The sequence below is a fragment of the Copadichromis virginalis genome, linkage group LG3, assembly GCF_057382275.1.
Source record: "Copadichromis virginalis isolate Kocher_CV1m ecotype Utaka linkage group LG3, C_Virginalis_male_GT1.1, whole genome shotgun sequence".
Taxonomy (NCBI): domain Eukaryota; kingdom Metazoa; phylum Chordata; class Actinopteri; order Cichliformes; family Cichlidae; genus Copadichromis; species Copadichromis virginalis.
This window is the reverse complement of record NC_140620.1, coordinates 24,340,803-24,360,908: the sequence shown is the minus strand read 5'-3', so window position 1 is coordinate 24,360,908 and position 20,106 is coordinate 24,340,803. Positions and strand designations below refer to the sequence as shown.

The window sequence follows — 20,106 nt, the reverse complement described above, 5'->3', positions numbered from 1 at the left end:
TGTGTTTTGAGTTCACGTCTGCCTCAGAGTGCTGCATTTTCGGTCCTATCTCCCTGTCTGCCCGCACACAGCCATGACATTTTTGGGTGAAAAAGAAAATGATGTTATGTCTTTTTGGTTAATAATTCATTTTGATGATTAAACCTTCCTTGTTTAAACATGTACCATGGTGTGTTCTCATTTTGCTTGCGACTTCTTGATGCTTTTTTATTAATAAAATAATATATATAATAATGTACAAAAAAAAACTTATGATAGGTAGTGCTTATGGTTTGAAGTACTCCCCTCCATCTGATTATGTAATTAGCCATTGAAGTGGTACATTTATATATAATATACTACAAGTTATATATTATAACTATATGTATTGTCTGTTTTTTATGTAAATTTCTGACCTGCGAACAGAATTGCTGATGAACTGGTTTTTACTTAGGAACAAGCAGAGCACCTCTTCCTGGCACCATGTCTCTAATGATTAACCACAATGGTTCACTATTTCTCACAAAAATCACCAAAACGCGCATGAATCCCACTAATGATTCAATTCCTTATGGACTATAGATATGGGGTATAAGAAAACATGTGTGGATGACAACTGTAAAGTAATAAAGTGCTGGTTTGCTTTTCCACAAAGTTCTTGTGACATTTTGTACATGGTGTCAGAAGTAGTTGACGGTCATGTCTCAAAGCTGTAGTTGTAGCAGTGATGATGGCAACGTTTAATACATCTGATTTATTGGACTTCACTCAACCAGTGGAAGCAGTGTTTTAATCGCTTCTGAGTTTCTACTAAACTCAACCAAGAGGATTGTGATGTGCAAGTAAATACATGGTTATTGCAATGATGAAATAGGCAGAACCTATATTCAGTGCTTTCACAATTAGAAGTTGAAATGAAGATGAAGATGAAAATGATCATTACTATAAGGTGGGGGTGAAGAAGTTTGATGAACACAAAAAGCTTCATAAGCGTGTGAATTTCCATCACCATTCCCAATGTCACAGTGAGAGCGTCGACGCCTTTGTTAGAAATCTCTGTCAGTCAGCAGAACATTGGGACTTTGGTGCCAAGAAAGATGAACAAATACAAGGTTGCATAGTCATCGGTATAGCAGACAATGAAGTGCGGCTGTAGATGGATTAGATGGAGTCTGACTTAACCCAAGTATAATTCCCTCGAAGCACAGGCAGACACCAGTGGTTTTCTATCACTTGCTTATTTGAAGACTTCTCTCCAAAGCCACCATGAAAACTATACAGCATTAACAAAATAAAACTCAACGTAAAAAAAATAACACTGTACAACAAAACACGATAAATCAATAATTATCTCGTTGGCTGCATGCTGCAAAAAGGGAATTAGCCACCGCTCTTCTGAGGTTTCCTTTAACCGTGTGTAGTTAAAGCCCATTAAACACGACCTTCAATAAAGACCTTTCTTGCTGCACGCTTACATGTGTTTTTTCCTCCTTTCTCCCCCAAAAAGGAAAGTAGTGCAACTTTTACGCTAGCTTGACTTTCAAAATAAAAGCACCAAAACTTTGACTACATAAAATAACAAAACATAAAGTCATGTACAGCTTAAACAATTTATAATGATGACATGGCCCTTGACAAGATAAAGAAATAATCCAAATAATATACAATATCATCATGCCAACAGCTACACCTGGAGAGTGTATGTATATTGTGCAGGTTCTAGCTTACAATATAAAGCGTCGGGAGGACGAGAAGGACTGAAGACCACGAAGAGAACAATCTGAAATAATCAAACACGTGGAGTTAATATAGACTTTATAGCTAAGTGCAGTCGCAATGAACTTAGATTTATCTGGAGTGTGTTTGTGTTTCTCTGCTCTTACTGATGTTTGTTTTGTTGGACTCTACAGGTGAAACTTTTGATGTGTCTCTGGTCCGCAGTCACTCCTGTGATGTTTGTTCATCTTGAGTGAGACAAATCCCACTCCATCATTAAGATCTAAGATTAGCATAGAAATGGAGTCCACCTATTTCTTTTTTTTCAATCTGTAGATTGTGTATGAAAACTTTAGTGTATTGCATTTGAGAAAACAATGAACTGCTGGAGAAAAAAAAGAAATGTATTTTAACTCTGAAAAAGACACCTGTGGGTAGAACTAAAACGTTCTGTATCTGTTTGATTCCTCTTTGTATTTATGAAATAAAAAGCCAGGCTTAAATCATTCAACTGCAGCAAACCAAAAAGGTTGTATGCTTCTGTGTGCTGTCATCATTTCATCACATGTGCTGGGGCGTGCAGTCAGCTGTATACCTCAATTAACCCTTTCACGCATAGTGAGTGGACAGCTATTCAAATGCTGTTTTCTTGTATTTGTGTGAGTGTTGATGGTATAATTGCACATAAACCACTACATTGGACACTGATGTGTCGCTCCATACCCTGCCACCCACTGGTCAGCATGGTGTCCATCTAAGTTGACATGCAAAAAACTCTTTGAAAAATACATGTTTAAAAAACAATTTCTAAAAACTTTTTTTCATGCCTAAAGATGAATAAAAATACTTAAGAAAAAAATCCTGATTGAGGTTGTCATAATTCGTGTATAAAAGGGTTAAAAAAAATCAAATATTTCACTGAACAATCTTAAATATATATTCACAAAATAATAGTCATTTAGAATATTTATTTTACCTGGTTAAAGTGATGTTTGCTCCTAAATCTCAGGACACAGCGTTTGCACGGTCCGTAAGACATCCCCTTCATCTTTATTGTGTTTAATCTGGAAATGCCCAGCAACATCTGGCTTTTCGTTGTTTCTCACCACACATGAAGCATACTGCTAAACCTGTAATCGTGCAGCGCCACCACCTGGACAAAGATGAAACATGCCAAGTGATCAACTGTGATAGATGAAAAAAAGTTACTCATTTATTTATTTAAGTCTAACTATAATTTCTTTAAGCTGATTGAAGTCTACATTTAGCAAAATAAACATAGCAAGCAAACATTAATAATACGGAATACATCACAGCTTAAGGTGCGTTAATTCAGAAAAAAAAAAAAGCAGGAAACACGGAAGCGCTCCTTATTCTCCAGGTGACCGGAAATAGCATTCCCTGAAATCACGCTGAGGACGCTCAGAAACAGGTATGCAGAAGCTTCAACAGATTTTGTACCTATACTAGGTCTTAGGCTCGGACTTTCTTGTGGGCTCATATAAATGAAGATAGTGGAGTGTGTCCCGTGGGAATGGCGTAATCTCCTCCACTTTCGAAATGATCTCGGTAGTGCGCAGATGAACGCCAGGTTTGAAAATTTATATATGAATGGTGACTTTAAAAAGCTTTAAACCTGCTTTTTTTCTGCTTTTCAGATGGTCTAATATTTCAAATAAACATTTGTCGGTATAAATCTGTTCTACACCGAATCGCTGTTGTATTGTAAATGATAGTGAAACTAAACTGAGTGCTGACTGCAGCAGGAAGGACAAAGACATCAAACAGGAACGAAAAGTGTCATTTTTCTAGGATCTAGTGTAATGATTGAAATCCGAACTCAAACCAATCGCACAATTAATTTTCTCACCGTGATTATACTGCAGTTTATTTCTGTCGCTGCAAGTGAACTTGGAACTCTGTCGTCACGTGCAGCAGGGGGCGCCAACTCCCATTCTCTGAAAATCCCCAAATAATACAGTGAATCAGTCCCTCCTAAGCAAAACCTTAAACAATTTTCATCTTGGTGGTGAAAGCTTCATGTTTCTTTTTCTTACAGGTTCTTTACAACTGCTTGGTTTCTTGAAACCTAACATTTTCTGTAAAACATAAAACTCTTTTGGAAACAACCACAAAACAACGTGTGTTAGTGAAAAACTATGACATTATTTTGTCAGAAATCCACATTCAGATTTTTATATGTCATATTATCTGAGGCCACACCCAACACATCTTATATAGCATTATACTGTGTATCCATGTTATTGCTTCTAATCTCACTTTAAACCCAGACTCCAAGGTGGTGGTGGTGGTGACTCTGATGGTGAATAAGCTGATAAAATGATGTTTTCAGCATCTGTTAAACAGGTTTTGGGTGCTGCAAACATATTCCTCACAATGCTTTTTCATTTCTACTTTCAGAATCAGACCATGCTCCATGTGAGAGCTGGACGAGACGTTATGGATCTGTTTGATCGGTGCAGCGTCCTGGTTTTCTACACAGCTGCTGTCTTTGCCCTGATACACCCATGCAGAGGTAAGTGAAACACATCAGTGTAACAGAGTTATTAATCATTTTTGTTGTGGATTTCCGCAACAATGATTTGAAGTTTGAAGTTTTACATCCACCTGTTGGCATAATAATGTAACTGTCTCCAGTCTGAATGTGGATGTACGTGAGCAATACTGAATTTCATATTTTAAAAATGCAGTCAGCAGTGACTTGAGAAATTGAGAGTCAGTTGCAATAAGATGATGTTACCAAGGCAGAAATGATTCATCAAGTAATTCAAATAATTACATTACAAAAAAGCCTGAAGACAAATTCTTTGCTTTGATGCTTTGTTTGATGCACAGCTCTGTAGTGTTCAGTCGTCACCATGTAAACCTGAGCATTTTACCCACAATTGTGCCTAAAAAAGACCTGCATTAAAAAAAAGCCTACACAGCTCCTAGTTTTTGAAAAAAAAACAAAGATTGCTGATTCATCGTCATTGCAGCAGTGATGATGATGCTGTCATAGTTTAACGTGGGGTATGTCTACACTCACACCACAAAGAACAAGTAGGTGGGTGTTAACGTTATCTAAGCACAAACCTTGCTGGAACGTTAAGACAACCAACTGCGGCCACAAAACAAGACACAAGACAGAGCTCTTCGTGTGACCACTTGCGAGGGGAGCCGACCGAGGCCAAGCCATTCCTTCCTTCCACTTGAATCCAGCCGAACTCGGGCTGGATCCCCTGTACCACTTCCCAAGAGTTTGCCCAAGATGATTGGTGCCAGGTGCCTCCTGGGAGAATTGCGGGCAGCTAAGACATGAAACTGAACAGATATAAAGTGTTTGTTTTGTCATACCATATATCATAAAACAAGATGCGACCTTCCCATGAACTTCCCCCTCTTCCCAAACAACAGAAAGGAGTAAACGTCCTCCCATCTCATGTGGCACAGAGTGCACACAGAACCTTAACAGACCTAAATAAGGATGAGATATTTTATCAACATACAAACGATTATATATCTCTAAGCACAAATGACATTAAAACATTAACATTCACAGTGGGGCCATTATCAAGATGGTGAGCTCAAGTTGAGTGAAGAAAGAAACATCCAAAACCGCAGTCTTGTTCCTGTACTCACCATTAGGAAAAACTAGCAGAAGTCATCAAAGCACCTGATCAACAAACTCCAACATGAAGAAAAGCAAACTTTCTAGCTGCTCCATCCACCACTGTTTGTTTTCCATTGAAAAATCTGCAATAAACCTCCAGCAGTTAAATTGAAATATGTAGAACTGTTAACTTAATCTTAGATACCACATTTAAGCTTGCTGAAGGCCAAATGGTAAATGTACTGGTTCTTAAATAGCACTTTTCTACTCTACCTGAGCAACCAAAGCACTTTACAACTGACAGTAGGCATCACATTTTACATGACAGTGATACCTGCAAGCATAACAAGCAGGGGTGAGTTTAAAGGCGGGCATGGGGTGTATTAGATCATATTTATTTCAAGGCTTTCGTAACATTTTTCAGATTGAAAGATAAAAAATATTGTGTTAATTAAATTGCATTAATATTTAAAAATATAATAATTAAAGCTATTTTATAATAGGGGTGGCTGTAGCTCAGGTGGCAGAGCAGGTCAGCCACTAATCAAAAGGTTGGTGGTTCAATCCCAGGCTGCCTCCTGACTGCATGCCAAATATCCTTAGGCAAGATACTAACCCCATGTTTGCCTACTGGTGGTGGTCAGAGGGCCCGGTGGCGCCTGTGTCCGGCAGCCTCGCCTCTGTCAGTGCGCCCCAGGGTGGCTGTGGCTGCAATGTAGCTTACCATCACCAGTGTGTGAATGTGTGTGTGAATGACTGAATGTAGTGTGAAGCGCTTTGGGGTCCTTAGGGACTAGAAAAGCGCTATACAAATACAGGCCATTTACCATAAGCCAATAAAAATGTACATGGCCCAGTAAAACTCTGAGCCACTGGCCAGAGGGTTGTTAGGTTGGACACTGAACTATTATCAATTATTAACATCTGCATCATGAAAATATCTTGTTTTCAGCAGCACAAAAGCTTACCATCTTTCCATCAAACACAGGGTGAACATAGTGATGGTAGGCTTGCTTTTTTTTCACTGCAGCCACCACATGCTCCTTTATCCCTTTAAAGCCACCCCCCCCTCCCTGAAAAACCAAAAAAATGATTTTATTCGCTTTGATCTTTACCTGTCCTTGAGTTTATTTATTTTAGCATCTCAGAAATTTTTTTTTTTCCAACTAAATTTCGATATGACATCAAAATACAATCAGAATCAATGAATACAATCACAATACAATCATTACCTTTTTTTTTTTGACAGATGTTTTAGTCATTGAGCAGTTCATCTTTGAAAGACCTATGTTTTTTAACCTTTAAATAGTTATAATGTCTCATAATAGACCGCCGTAGTTGTTACTATTGGGATTTAAATTTCTTCTGACTTGTAGCTTGACTACTACACTGAAAACTGAACTATGGTAGTTGAAGGTTTTGTCACACAGCTCAGACTTGTTGTAGAATTGACTTTGTGGCGGAAGTGTGGTCCCTGGCTCAGCTGCAGGGGAGGGGTGGTGCAGTGAGCCCAAGGGGCGGTGCCAGGGAGGTTGGAGGGACTGGTAGAGATGATTGATCTAATGAGGTTTTCCCTTTGTATAGTGAGGTTGGAGACCAGAGGAGTGTACAGACAGCTGAAAAGCTGGCTGATGTGTGTGCCGAACCGGGAAGAGTCATATGAGTGGAAAATCAATAAAAACTCATAGTGCAACCAGAAGAACAGTGTGTGGGGTTGCAGTCCTTTACAGACTTGTTATTTAAAAAGGATAAAAAGTGATGGAAGTTGGTGTCAGAGGCGACAGTGGTCTTCTAATTTTTGGTTAGTCAAAAGACAGTGTGAGCAGGTGTCCCATGTAAAATTTGGGCTTAAATCCTTAAAATATTATGATTTTAGAAGCTGAACAAAGATGAAAAAAAAAACCAGCATGATGAACTTTGGTCTTTTAAAAGAGAATCGTTGGTTTTTCAAACACTTTTCAACAGCAACTGTAAAATAAGTCTGGAAAGTCTGGAAATCTAAGACACGATCCCTGTCTGTTACAGCAGCTTTGTGTCACTGGAAATATACTTCTTCTCATCAGGTCAGTCAGAGGTTATTGGTCCTCTTCATCCAGTAGTGGCTTGGATTGGTGATGACATCATTTTGCCATGTAACCTGGACCCTGTTATGGATGCTTTGGACATGGCTGTGGAGTGGGCGAGACCTGACCTAAACCCCAGATTTGTCTTCGTGTGGCGTGATGGTGTGGAGCTGGAGTCTAAAAAACATCCGTCCTACACCAACAGAACATCTGTGTTCACAGACGAACTGAAGAATGGAAACATGTCACTGAAAATCTCCAAAGTCAAACTGTCTGATGAGGGAACGTACAGATGTTTTTTTCCAGAGTTAAATAAAGACACTACAGTTCAGCTTGTTGTTGGTAAGTAAAAATATTATGAGTGTAATTGCATTGGATTTTTAAAATAGTAGAACTTTTTCTTAAACTCTGATTCATAAGTTGACATTAGTGCTGTTTTAGTAGCTGCACAGCCTTGTTCTGTGGAAAAATGTCTTCTTTGCTATTTTGGGTGGTAGGCTGTTAACCCTTGTATGGTGTTCGGGTCTGTGAGACCCGTTTTCAGTTTTTCTCAAAAGAAAAATTAAACAATGAATTATTTTTTCAACCTGAAATTCATTGGCTTTGGCTTATTTTCTGTGAAGAACTTAAATCCGAACTAATTTTCAATGACCTCATACTGTACCTCCCCCCATGCATTTACATTACATACAAGGTGTTCGGGTCCACTGGACCCAGGTCTAATAAAAGTGTTGAAAGTGTAGGTCCTGTGTTCCCACACTCTGTCTTCCTCCTTTCTGGTGCTGCTGATAGTGTTTTCTTCCCCTCCTGCTGGCGCACAAAGTTGCAACATTGTTGAAAATTCAACTATCAACACCGTCTGCTCTGACATTCCCACACATTTTACCCTCTTTCTTTAGGGATCCAAATTTTATTTTCTCATACCCTGTCCCACCTGCAAATTAGGGGCATAATACTATAAATAAGACTGTGCCGGTGTGGTTCTTTATCACAACTGATCAAGATGGCAAAAGATTATCTGCTGCGAGGGCCATCCAACTGATTTTGGAAGCCAGAGGGGCTTCGGATGATGATGTTGACAAAGAGGTTTCAGAATATTTCACATTTCTGAAAATTCAGAGTCTGACAGTGACTTTGAAGAAGAGGATGAGGTTGAGCACCATTTAGTAACAAAACGAAGACGAGTACCCCATCTGCTGCCAGCTCCAGGACCAGAACAAGCCCACCAGACAGCAAGTGAAGAAATATGGATGTCAATAACTGGTGAAATTGAATGGTCTTCTTGCCCAAGAAATGAGCCACCCTGCAGAGCTGTTACTGTGATAAGCCAGGGCCAACACGGCTGACAGTTACTCATGTGCAGGACATCAAGTCTTCATTTGAGCTTTTCATCCCAGATTCCATCCAGAAAATTATTCTGGATTGCAGTAATCTAGAAGGAAGGTGTGTTTTTGGAGAGAGGTGGAAGGAGATGGACCAAATTTATCTAAGAACCCCAAAGGCCTACTTTGGGGTTCTTATCCTTGCAGGAGTTTTCAGGTCCAAAGGGGAATCCACAGAATCCCTGTGGGATGCAGAAACCGGCAAGAACCTTTCCGTGCATCAATGTCTCTGGAAAACTTCCACAAAATTTCCAGGATTATCCGTTTTGATAACCGAGACGACAGACCAGCTCGACGGCAGAGAGACAAGCTAGCTGCCATCAGGACAGTGTGGAATAAGTGTGTGCACCACCTCCCCTGTTTGATGAGCAGCTGATCCCATTTAGTTGTGAAATATATTGCTTCACATGTAAATATGTGTCTTTCCACTCACTCCACTTGATTATAACTTATTCATTTTTTTATAACATTTTATGAAAAAAAAACCCAAAAAAAGAGAAGCACATTAATTCATAAATGTGATCTAACAAAGGTAAAGGGAAAAAATTAACCATGTTTGCTGTTCATATGGCTTGTAATTGGGATGAAGTAAATGTCTGTTGAGTAATTTAACATAAAATTTTTGATAGTGTTAATTTGGAAAGCCAAAACTCTAGCGGGTCCACCAGACCCATGAACACTGGCTGAGTAACAAAAATATGAACACCACACAAGGGTTAAACAGTGAATACTACACTACCCATTCTCCTTGGATGCATAAACTATATATACAAAAAATATAAAGATATATTTTGGGTTTAATATTCAGAAGTGCATTCAGAAAAAACTTCCAGACCATATTCAAGAGGTTTTTTTGTTGCTGTTGTTGTATTTTTTTTCTTTCTTTTTTTTTTTAATGGCTAATAAACCATCTCATGTCATCATCTGTTCTGTTTTTGTTTTCCAGGTGCCGTCTCCTCACCTGTTATCAGTTTTGCAGGCCTCAATAAAACCATCAGTAAAGTGGTGTTACAGTGTGAGTCTGCAGGCTGGTATCCAGAGCCTGAGCTGCTGTGGTTGGACGGTGAGGGAAACCTCCTCTCTGCTGGACCTACAGAGACCCTCAGAGGTCCTGATGACCTCTATACTGTCAGCAGCAGAGTGACTGTGGAGAAGAGACACAGCAACAACATCACCTGCAGAGTCCAACAGAAGAAAATAAGCCAGAGCAGAGACAAACACATACATGTTCCAGGTAAATCTAATGTTTTATTTAATGGTTTGAATTTCATTTCTGTGAAGGGGGGGACAACTGTAACACTAAAGATGCAAGGAGTAGACATACTAAAAGTAGATTTTAAAAACTTGGGGACAACAATTCCAAGCAATGGAAAGTGAACAAGAGAGGTGAAGAAGAGAGAGCAGGCAGGGTGGCGACGAATGTCAATGTCTGCCATCCTTTGTGACAGAATGATAGCAACAAGAGTGAAAGGTAAAGTTTACTACATGGTTACGAGACCCAGAGACAGTGGCACTGACAAAAAGACATGAGGCAGAGGTGAAGATGTAAAGATTTAAATTGGAAGTGACCAAAATTAGAAACGGATACATCAGAGCAGCAGCTCAGGTAAGAAGTTTGGATACAGAGTTAGAGAGGAAAGGCTGAGATAGGACATGTGGAGGAGGGGGGGTACTGGGTATACTGGAAAAAAGATTAAAGATGGAGCTGAAGGAAAACAGGGAAATCCCAGAGAAGATTCATGGATGAAGTAGGACGTGCAGAGAGTTGTTGTGACAGAGGAGGGTGCTGGGATAGGGAGAGATGTACGCATATGATCTGCTGTGGTGACCCATAAAGGTCTGAGAGAAGAGGTCCTAAAGATATGAATCAAATAATGATATTGTACTAATATATACTGTAAACAATGAATTATGAATTGTTTTATTAATTTCAGATGATTTCTTCTTGGTCAGTCCTTCTGGTCCACCCAGTCGTCCAATCAGTAATCCAAATGTCACTGTTGCCTCGGCTGTCAGTGTTGCTGTTGTTCTTCTTCTAATTGGTGCAGTTTTCTTTGTATGGAAGTGGAGAAGAGGAAAATTCAGTAAGTCATCGTTTTCTCTAAATGATGAATAATTGTTTTAACCTCGTAAATAATAATAATGATTAATATTATTTCTCATATAATCAATCAATCTATCAAGAATTAATAAATTCTTATTCTCATGTATATATCTCATGTATATCTCATGCATATATCTTTCTACGTAGCACTTTTAATTCTTATTCTTACTTTTATTTTTTCATGTCTATTTAAGCGCAATTTATGACAGTATGTTTGCACTGAAGCACCGCAGCAATTTCCTAATGTTGTAAACCTGCTCAACATTTGGCAATAAAACCCATTCTGATTCTGATTCTGATTCTGATTCTGAAGAAATGATTTTATGTGTTACTTCTAAAAATATTTCTGAGTCCAGTGTGAAAGATTTAAAGGGATCTATTAGCACAAAAATCACCTGAAGAATAGAATTGTTGTCTTCTGCTCATCATTGTTTATTAGTAGAGAAACTCAAAATCCACCAACATTTCTAGTGTATTGTATTTTTTGGCTGTAAGAATGTATTTTGGCTTGAATGAATGAATGGAATAAAAGAAAAACATATTCAGAAACTGTCACCAACTAGGAACCCACAGGACGCAAACTTTCCCCCAAAAAATCAATGTACTCCCAGTGCCGGTCCCATATTTCCATACTGGATCTGTTGAGGCTTGGATTAACAACAAGTGTCTCCAGAGCTGTTGATAAACAGGATGCTCATGGAAACAGTGCTACTGTTGGTTAAAGACAAAGGGAGAGGAGGGAGACGGCATGAGAGAGGGAATATTTTAGATATCAGTCTCATGACAACGTGTTATATTGGGGTGATTTGGTACTATGAGGTCATTAAGATAGATGGAGCCAAATAGTTCAAGAATATAGATGACTACTCATGTGTGGTGTCCAGTGTTGGGAAGGTTACTTTTAAAATGTATTCCACTACAGATTACAGAATACATGCCCCAAACAGTATTTTGTAATGTATTCTGTTATGTTACTCAATGAGAGTAACGTAACAGAATACTTTGGATTATTTAATATATAATCGTGCTTTTTACAACTACATGAATGTAATGTAACAACTACATGTGGGTTCCTAGTTGTATTTTCCTAGCCAACATACATTCTTACAGCCAACAAATACAATGAATGTACTATTGCTGTGTGATTTATTATTACTGAAGGATACTCGCCATACCAATACCAACTAGATTTTTAAATCTTAATATAAAATGAGTAAGAGTAGGGTGGACATTAGGTAAGACTGGCCTTTTTGGAGTGATCCCGTATATAAAACTATTCCACGCGTATATAAAACAGGTCTGCGTAGCCGAAAACTAGCTTTACTTTGTTGTCTGGGTCAACTTTGCTAGCGAGAGACAGAAAGAGGCGTTGAAAGGCTGCAGTCGAGTCTTAATAGCTTAGTTACAACTGGGCTACACTGGCCATGAGGCTACATTCTTTAGGGCTGTGCCTGTAACACTCTGCCTATTGCCTTCATATTGAATAAGTTTTTGAACAATCACTTTCAAAAATATTTCTTCAGGTCAGAATCAGAATCAGAATCAGTTTATTGCCAAATGTTGAGCAGGTTTACAACATTAGGAAATTGCTGCGGTGCTTCAGTGCAAACATAGTGTCATAAATTGCGATTAAATAGACATGAAAAAAAATAAAATAAAAAAAAATAAAAGTAGGAATAAGAATTAAAAGTGCTATGTAGAAAGATATGTGCATGAGATATTCATGAGATATATACATGAGAATAAGAATTAAAAGTGCTGCATAGAAAGATATATACATGAGTGCAGGTGGTGATCAGTGCCAAACATGTAATGATGCAGTGACACAGCGTAGGGTCATGTGTTAGTGGCGGGGACAGTCATACGGTTATTGTTCATGTGTCCGACAGCAGAGGGGAAGAAACTGTTCTTATGGCGAGAGGTTCTGGTGCGACTGGACCGGAGCCTCCTGCCTGAGGGGAGCAGGTCAAACAGACTGTGTCCAGGGTGAGAAGGGTCAGCTGAGATCCGAGCTGCACGCCGCAATGTCCTGGAGGTGTACAGGTCCTGCAGAGATGGGAGTCTGCAGCCAATCACCTTCTCAGCAGAGCGCACAACACGCTGCAGTCTCTGTTTGTCCCTGATAGTGGCTCCAGCGTACCACACGGTGATGGAGGAGGTGAGGATGGACTCGATGATTGCAGTGTAGAACTGCATCATCGTCCGTGTTGGCAGGTTGAATTTCTTCAGCTGCCTCAGGAAGTACATCCTCTGCTGGGCTTTCTTGATGACGGAGGTGATGGTGGGCTCCCACTTCAGGTCCTGGGTGATGGTGGTACCCAGGAAGCGGAATGAGTCCACAGAGGTGATGGGGGTGTCAGTCAGGATGATGGGGGGGAGTGGGGCTGGGGCTGTGGGCCCACAGGTCAGTATGTGGGCCGGAAGTAGAGGTGACATGGGCTGGGAGATTGAGACACAGACATTAGAGCCTCTTAATGAATGTTTTGTTTGGTTTCCACGATGTGGAAATACCAAAAATAGAGAGGGCATAGATTAACATATGAAACTGGAAAATACCGCCGTGTAATCCATTTATTTCAACAGAGTAACTGTATTCTGAATAGGGATGGGTATCGAAAACCGGTTCTTGTTGAGAACCGGTTCCCACTGTTTCAATTCCTTGGAATCGTTTGCCACTTTTAAAAACAATTCCCTTATCGATTCCAGTCGCCCCGAATGACGTCATCACGTTGAGTAGCGTCTTTTACCCAGTAGGAAACACGGCGCCTGAGCGGCACAAACGCTCAAAAGTTTGGTTACACTTTATGAGAAAGGATGACAACAGGGCAACGTGCAATACTTGCAAAGTAGAGATTTCATCAAAGGGAGGAAACACTACGAACATGCAAAAGCATTTGCTCAAAAAACACGCGATTGCTTTCAACGAATGTCGTGTTTTTGATCCGCTCCGGACTAGCGAAGCTCAACCCAGCAGCAGCGGTAGCGTTTCCACGTCCTCTCCCGTTAATACTGCAGGTAACTAATCAATTAGCATTGCATATTATGTTAGCGCGATTTACCTTATTACAAAACCTGCTATTACTGTGCGTTGCATTTAGTGACCATGATGAGACAGACAGAGGCTGGCTCAGATGCTGGCAGTTCTCGCTGCAGTCTACCGGTAGCGTCTCCTTTCAGGCCAGGATAGACGAATGTCACCGAGCAGTGACTAAGTTTGTGGTCAAAGGCTTGCACCCATTTGCCACAGCAGATGCCCCCAATTTCACTTTGGTAAGTGAATGTGTTTAATTGTAGGCAGGGACATTACTGGATATTCTTGTGTAATTGCTACAGAATAATTTATGTTAAACTTTGTTATTGCTACAGGAGAATATTTATTTTATTATTTTACATATACATTTTTTTTCCTGGGGACCCTGTGACACCCCATTGAAGAGCCGTAGGCTGGATCTCTCAAGATCTCACTGTTGGGTTTGTAAGGCCATGTTACTCCTAAATTTCTATCTTGTTCAAAGAGAAGATATAAAACAAAGTTCTAAGCTAATTGACCTTAGTGTTCTCCTTTTTTAAAAAAAAAAAAGAATTGATAAGAGAATCGAATCGTTAAACAGAATCGAAAATGGAATCGGAATCGTTAAAATCTTATCAATACCCATCCCTAATTCTGAATACCACCTTTTTAAACGGTAACTGTAGCGGAATACAGTTACTCATTTTGTGTATTTTAAATATGTAACGGTGGTACATGTACATTACTCCCAAACACTGGTGATGTCTGTCGCTGTTTCTGTGCATCCGCAAGGCAAACAGTTGGTTGTAATCTGTAAATTCACCACTAGATGGCACCAAATCTCAATCACTGCTCATTTATTGAGGTTGCTTCAAATACTTTAATGTGTTATTTATTTATTTTTTCTCACTTTTACCCATTTACAAAAAAACAACAAGAACTTTGTTTCATATTGTTCTTCATCCATTTCTCTTGCTTCTTTTATTTAACAGAAAAAAAGAAGAGTGAGGAGGACGGAGCTCAACAGGCCAGGAAGAAAAACACGATCAGCCCTAAATACAGTGCGATGCAGGTGGTGGAAGAACAAAGCAAACCACTCATGACAGGAAGAGAAGAAGATGATGATATGGACAGCAGAGAAGACCAAAGACATGAAGATGAAAGAGAAACCAAACAAGATGAGTTTGTTTTAGAAACAGAACAAATAAAGAAGATAAACAGTCCACAAGAAAAGAGAATAAATCCATCTACTGTTAATGACAAAGAGTCTTTGATTACAATAGAAAAAGAAACAAAAGAAGAACAGGAAGTGACAGGAAGAGAAGAAGAAGATGATGTGGGCAACAGAGAAGAGAAAAACTTTAAATCGGAAAGAGAAACACAACAAGATGTTCATGAGACAGAAACGGAGCAAGGAAGGGACACTGAGAGTCCACAAGAAAGGAGAATAAATGCATCTACTGTTAATGACAAAGAGTCTTTGATTAAGATGGAACACCAAACACAGGATATGACAGGAAGCGAAGAAAAGGGTGATGTGAACAACAGTGGAAAGAAAAAGAGACAAAAGAAAATGGTCATGAAAAAAACCAAAAAGAAACAGAGCAAAGAAGTGGACACTGACAGTTCAGAAACAAAAACATCTGCTGTGACTAAAACTGAGCCTCAGTTTAAAATGAAACAAGAAACACATGAAGAACAGAGCAGGAGAGGAAGACATGAAACACATGATGTGGACACCAGAGAGGAGAGAAATAAAGATGACATAAAAACACAGAGGACAGGGAGGGACAGGATAAGTCAGTTTATTATGACTGAAAAAGTGTCTCAGTCTACAACAGAACAAGAAACAGATGAAGAAAAGGAGATGCCAGGAAGGGGAAAGAAACCTGAGGTGGCTGAAAGTAAAAGAGAGAAAAAGATGCAAGCAGGAAAAACCGATTTAGGATTTCAGTTTTCACCATTTACAGAAGAACATAAAGAGGAGCCCATGCTATTAGGAGAAGCAAAGTCCTTTAATTTTTCTTTTCATCTGAGCAGTGATCAGGAACCATGGAGAGAAAAAGAGACACAACAAGAACAGCTTGTAGAAAAAAGACAGATGGAGAGAAATGTGGACATAAAAGAGTCAGACACCGAGAAAAAGAGAGCAGAGGAAAACAGTGGTGAAGTAAACAATCTTTATTCTGTGTTTGTGGCACAGAAGGAGACACAGAGAGAAAAACTGGAGGCAGAACAACAGAGAGAGGAAAACAAGAGGAGGCTTCAATCAGAGACACGAAGGGAAAGAAAGAAAGATGAGAGACAACTGAAAATAAGGAAAGACAATAAAAACCAACCAGAGGAACAGAGGGGTCAGACAGAAAGCATGATTTCATCAGTCCAAGTTCCACTGGATACACATCTGAAAATACAAGGACAAAACCACAAGAAACAACCAGAGGAAACATGTCAACAGAGCCCAGAACAAATCAGAGAGCAGCCAGAGAAACTGAGAGGAGCAGAGAGGAAAGAAGGAGCTCAGGGAAAGGAGCTGGAGGTTAATGAAGGGCTCAGATCTGAGGAAACAAAGAGGAAAGACAAGGAGAGAGAAAAACTACAACTCCCACATGAAGGAGAGCTGCAGGCGGAGCAACAAGTGAAGGTAAAGGAAAAACAGCAGCTGGAAGAATCTGTCAGTCTCACAGAGAGAGGAGTCATCTGTGTGGAAGAAAAACAGGAGGAGGAGCCGATGCAACGAACATGTGATTTTGATCAAAAGAATAACCAGAGTAGAAATCGTCCAAATGCACTGAAACTGAATGAGGTCTGCACACTGCCAGTCAAGAAACAGAAAGTTGAGGAAGAAAGAAGAGCACGCAAGCATCAGAATTTTAAAAAGCCAAAAAAGTATGTGAAAAAACAAAATGATTATCATATGAATGTTCATGATGCAGCTCACAGTCAATATGCTGCAACATCACAATCGTATGAACCCATGCAATGGACCAAAGATCAGCAGAAGCTGCCAGTTCAAACAGAATCACAAGAATGTCTGAAAGAAAACGATGAATATCAGATGGAGGTTGAATAATATTCAGAAGAACATAAAGAGGAGCCCATGCCATTAGGAGAAGAAAAGTCCTTTAATTTTTCTTTTCATTTGAGCAGTGATCAGGAACCATGGAGAGAAAAAGAGACACAACAAGAACAGCTTGTAGAAAAAAGACAGATGGAGAGAAATGTGGACATAAAAGAGTCAGACACTGAGAAAAAGAGAGCAGAGGAAAACAGTGGTGAAGTAAACAATCTATATTCTGTGTTTGTGGCACAGAAGGAGACACAGAGAGAAAAACTGGAGGCAGAACAACAGAGAGAGGAAAACCAGCAGGATCAGATGGAGGTGGATTAACATTCAGGACTTCAGTTTTCAGCAGTTATAGAAAAACAGAAAGATCAGCTCAGGAGAAGCAAATTCCTTTTTCTTTTTATGTTTGTACTCTGATCAGGAGCCACAGAGAGGAAGAAGAGACATGAGGAAAATAGGTCATTGAAGAAAGGCAGTGTTGAAATGAAAAAGGTGATTATCAAGTGGAGGATGAAGGAAAAGCTCAAATTAAATATGATAAGTTGTATCTTGGGCAGCACTGTGTTTATCATTGTTGCTGCACAGCAAGAAGGTCCTGAGTTCAATTCCACCATCAGGCCGGGGCCATTTCTGTGTGGAGTTTGCATGTTCTGCTCGTGTTTCCATGGGTTCCCTCCAGGTACTCCGGCTTCTTCCCACCGTCCAAAGACATGCAGCTGGGATAGTCCCCGCGACCCTGAAAAATATAATGGATGGAAGTTATATCTCACCGAACGAGGATGGAGCTTCTGCCATCAAAAATATGTCAAAAAAGAAAAATGAGTGGAACTGGAACTTTCAGCACTAGCTGACTTTAAATAACTTTTATTTTTTGTAAACATATATTCATTTCTGTTCATAGTGACTGTAATGTGGTGTTATTTACAGCTTGTTACCAGTGATTAACAGTCTGAGTGCCATGATGCATCATTCAGTGTAATAAAACCACTTTTCACCTTAAAAGGTTAATGTGGTGAAGAGTCCTGTTCTTAATTTAAATCACAGCCTTCTGAACAAATCCAAGATTTTAAAACAATTTTCACCAGAGTTAACATTTGCTTCTAGGGTTCAATCTGAAATTATGGTTGAAGGAGGGTTAGGATAAAGGTGTTGTACTTAGGTGATGGTAAACTTATATTCATGAGACTTAAAAATGCATTAATGTTACAGAATCTCCTCACAAAGTGGAAGATGTAGCAGTGACTCAAGGGGGAACACTGGTAATAGAAAACCTCATCCTAACAATGTCAGAGTTGTTAATGTGCCCAAAATAAATAAATAAAGTCTGAATATTTGTCAAAAATATACAAAGAACAGACAAACAGATTTTTTAAAGTACTGTTATTAGTGAGATTAGACATACCACAAAGTCCAAAGCTTTTTTCCTCAGGACCAGAATGTAAAAAAAATATTTATGAACAATTTTAGGTTTAATGTATGTGTTGTAGGTTGAAAAGCTACGATGCTTCTGTTTGCTCCCTATGTAACCCACCCATATGAGTATGTGCACAACCTCCATAAGGGGAACAAGCAGTCTTGAGAAGAACAGACTCTACTCAATGAAGGAAGCCACCTGGCGGAACAAGATAACGACAACATCCTGGGAGGGCTGCACTCACATCATATAACCACACACATCGTATAACTACGCTTGCACAACACACTTTGTAACCATATATAGCAATTTTTCTTAGTTAAAACAGCAACAAGCTTTATGAATATTTATGTGTGTAAACAATAAAAACGACCTGCACAGGGGAAGCAAGTTGAAGTGGGTTGGAGACAAGTGCTTCCTCTCGCGAGTGAAAACTTGAGCTCTGCGTGACCTTTTTCCTGAGTGAGTTTTGGTTTATCCAGCAGTATCGGGTAAAACTAACAAATGATTTTTATAACATAGCTTCAGTTTCACAAAAATCTCATTGCAGCTCACCAGCCTCATAAGGAAAGACAATTTAGTCTTTCAACAGCCTCCAGATGACATATTGTCATTAACTCTGGTGATCCTCACACTGTTCATCCAGTTTCATTCGATTCAAGTTTAAAAATGTCTTACAGTTTATTTTGTGACCAAATGGCTGGAAAAAAAACCCCCAAAACGTCAGTTTCAGTTGTCCTTTGTTTTTTGCCATAGTTTCCTTATGGTTGCTTGCTAAAACATCATCTTTACATTTTTGTACTTCTTACTGGGATATTTAATATTCCCTGTGGTTTAGGAGGAGCACTGTCACATCCACTCATACTGTCTAATAATGTTCTTGACCAAAATATTGAACCCAAAAATGTTCCTGAAGGTGAGAGTCATGTTTCTTCACTGACGTTGGTCCACATGTGTTGTTAACAGCTGAATAAGAGCACTTCAGTTAAGTAATTTTACATTTAGTTACATTCAGGAAATAAAGTGTAAGTATTGCCGTTACATGTAATATTTTCTCACTGTAAATCAGTGAGGTGTTGAATAAAATGTTGATGTTTGATCAGTACACACAGGGTGTAAAAAGACAGTGACATGCATTTTGAGTTGTTATTGCTGAAGACTTAAAAATGTATATAAACTGCAAATACTCTTTTTGAATAGATTTTTATATCCTCATATGTTTGCCTAGTTAGTCATGCCTTATAGATGTTTAATCTGAGGTCTGTGATAAAATTGTGTTGATACATGTGTGAATGAAGTCACTGATGAAATCAGTGTTTCAAGGTTTCCGTATTTATTCAAAACAGGTGCCTTTTCTGATAACTTTTGATGCCAGAGGGGCATGATGGGAAATAACTGATCTGTGGCTCATAGCAGTAATTTATCAGTCTAGCTGCATTATAAATTCTCTTTAAAGTCACCTGCAATTATGTGAACACCGTCCGGGTGGGCCCACTGCTGTTTGTTAATGGTGTTCATTATAAGATCTCCTGTTTAGTTTTTAATACTGTTATATAATATTTTTATATCCTAGTAGTTTCTTAAACGTATCTGTTCATAATATAACTTGTGGATTGCAGTGAATTGATATTTATTAAGCAAAGGAGTGCTGCAGAGGCTATTCATGGTCGTTTGATGCCCTCTGTTGGATTCTTGACACCTTGCTTGTTGAGGCTCAGGTGGTTTGTTGGTGTTGACCTTCATTGTTTCAACTGATAA

General features: G+C 39.2%; 1 protein-coding gene across 2 annotated transcripts; it reads left to right on the top strand.

Annotated features, from left to right (window-relative positions):
- Positions 1 to 3,062: 3,062 nt before the first annotated feature.
- LOC146713573 (uncharacterized) lies at positions 3,063 to 18,215 on the top strand. Of its 2 annotated transcripts, none has more exons than XM_085448843.1 (6): positions 3,063 to 3,127; positions 4,117 to 4,231; positions 7,372 to 7,713; positions 9,700 to 9,987; positions 10,688 to 10,837; positions 14,860 to 18,215. In XM_085448843.1, the coding sequence occupies exons 2-6, from the start codon at positions 4,126 to 4,128 to the stop codon at positions 16,938 to 16,940; spliced, it is 2,967 nt and encodes a 988-aa protein (XP_085304969.1). In that variant the 5' UTR covers positions 3,063 to 3,127; positions 4,117 to 4,125; the 3' UTR covers positions 16,941 to 18,215. The 2 variants fall into 2 exon arrangements, with proteins under 2 accessions (XP_085304969.1, XP_085304976.1); XM_085448850.1 differs by lacking the exon at positions 3,063 to 3,127 and adding an exon at positions 3,138 to 3,286.
- Positions 18,216 to 20,106: the final 1,891 nt, after the last annotated feature.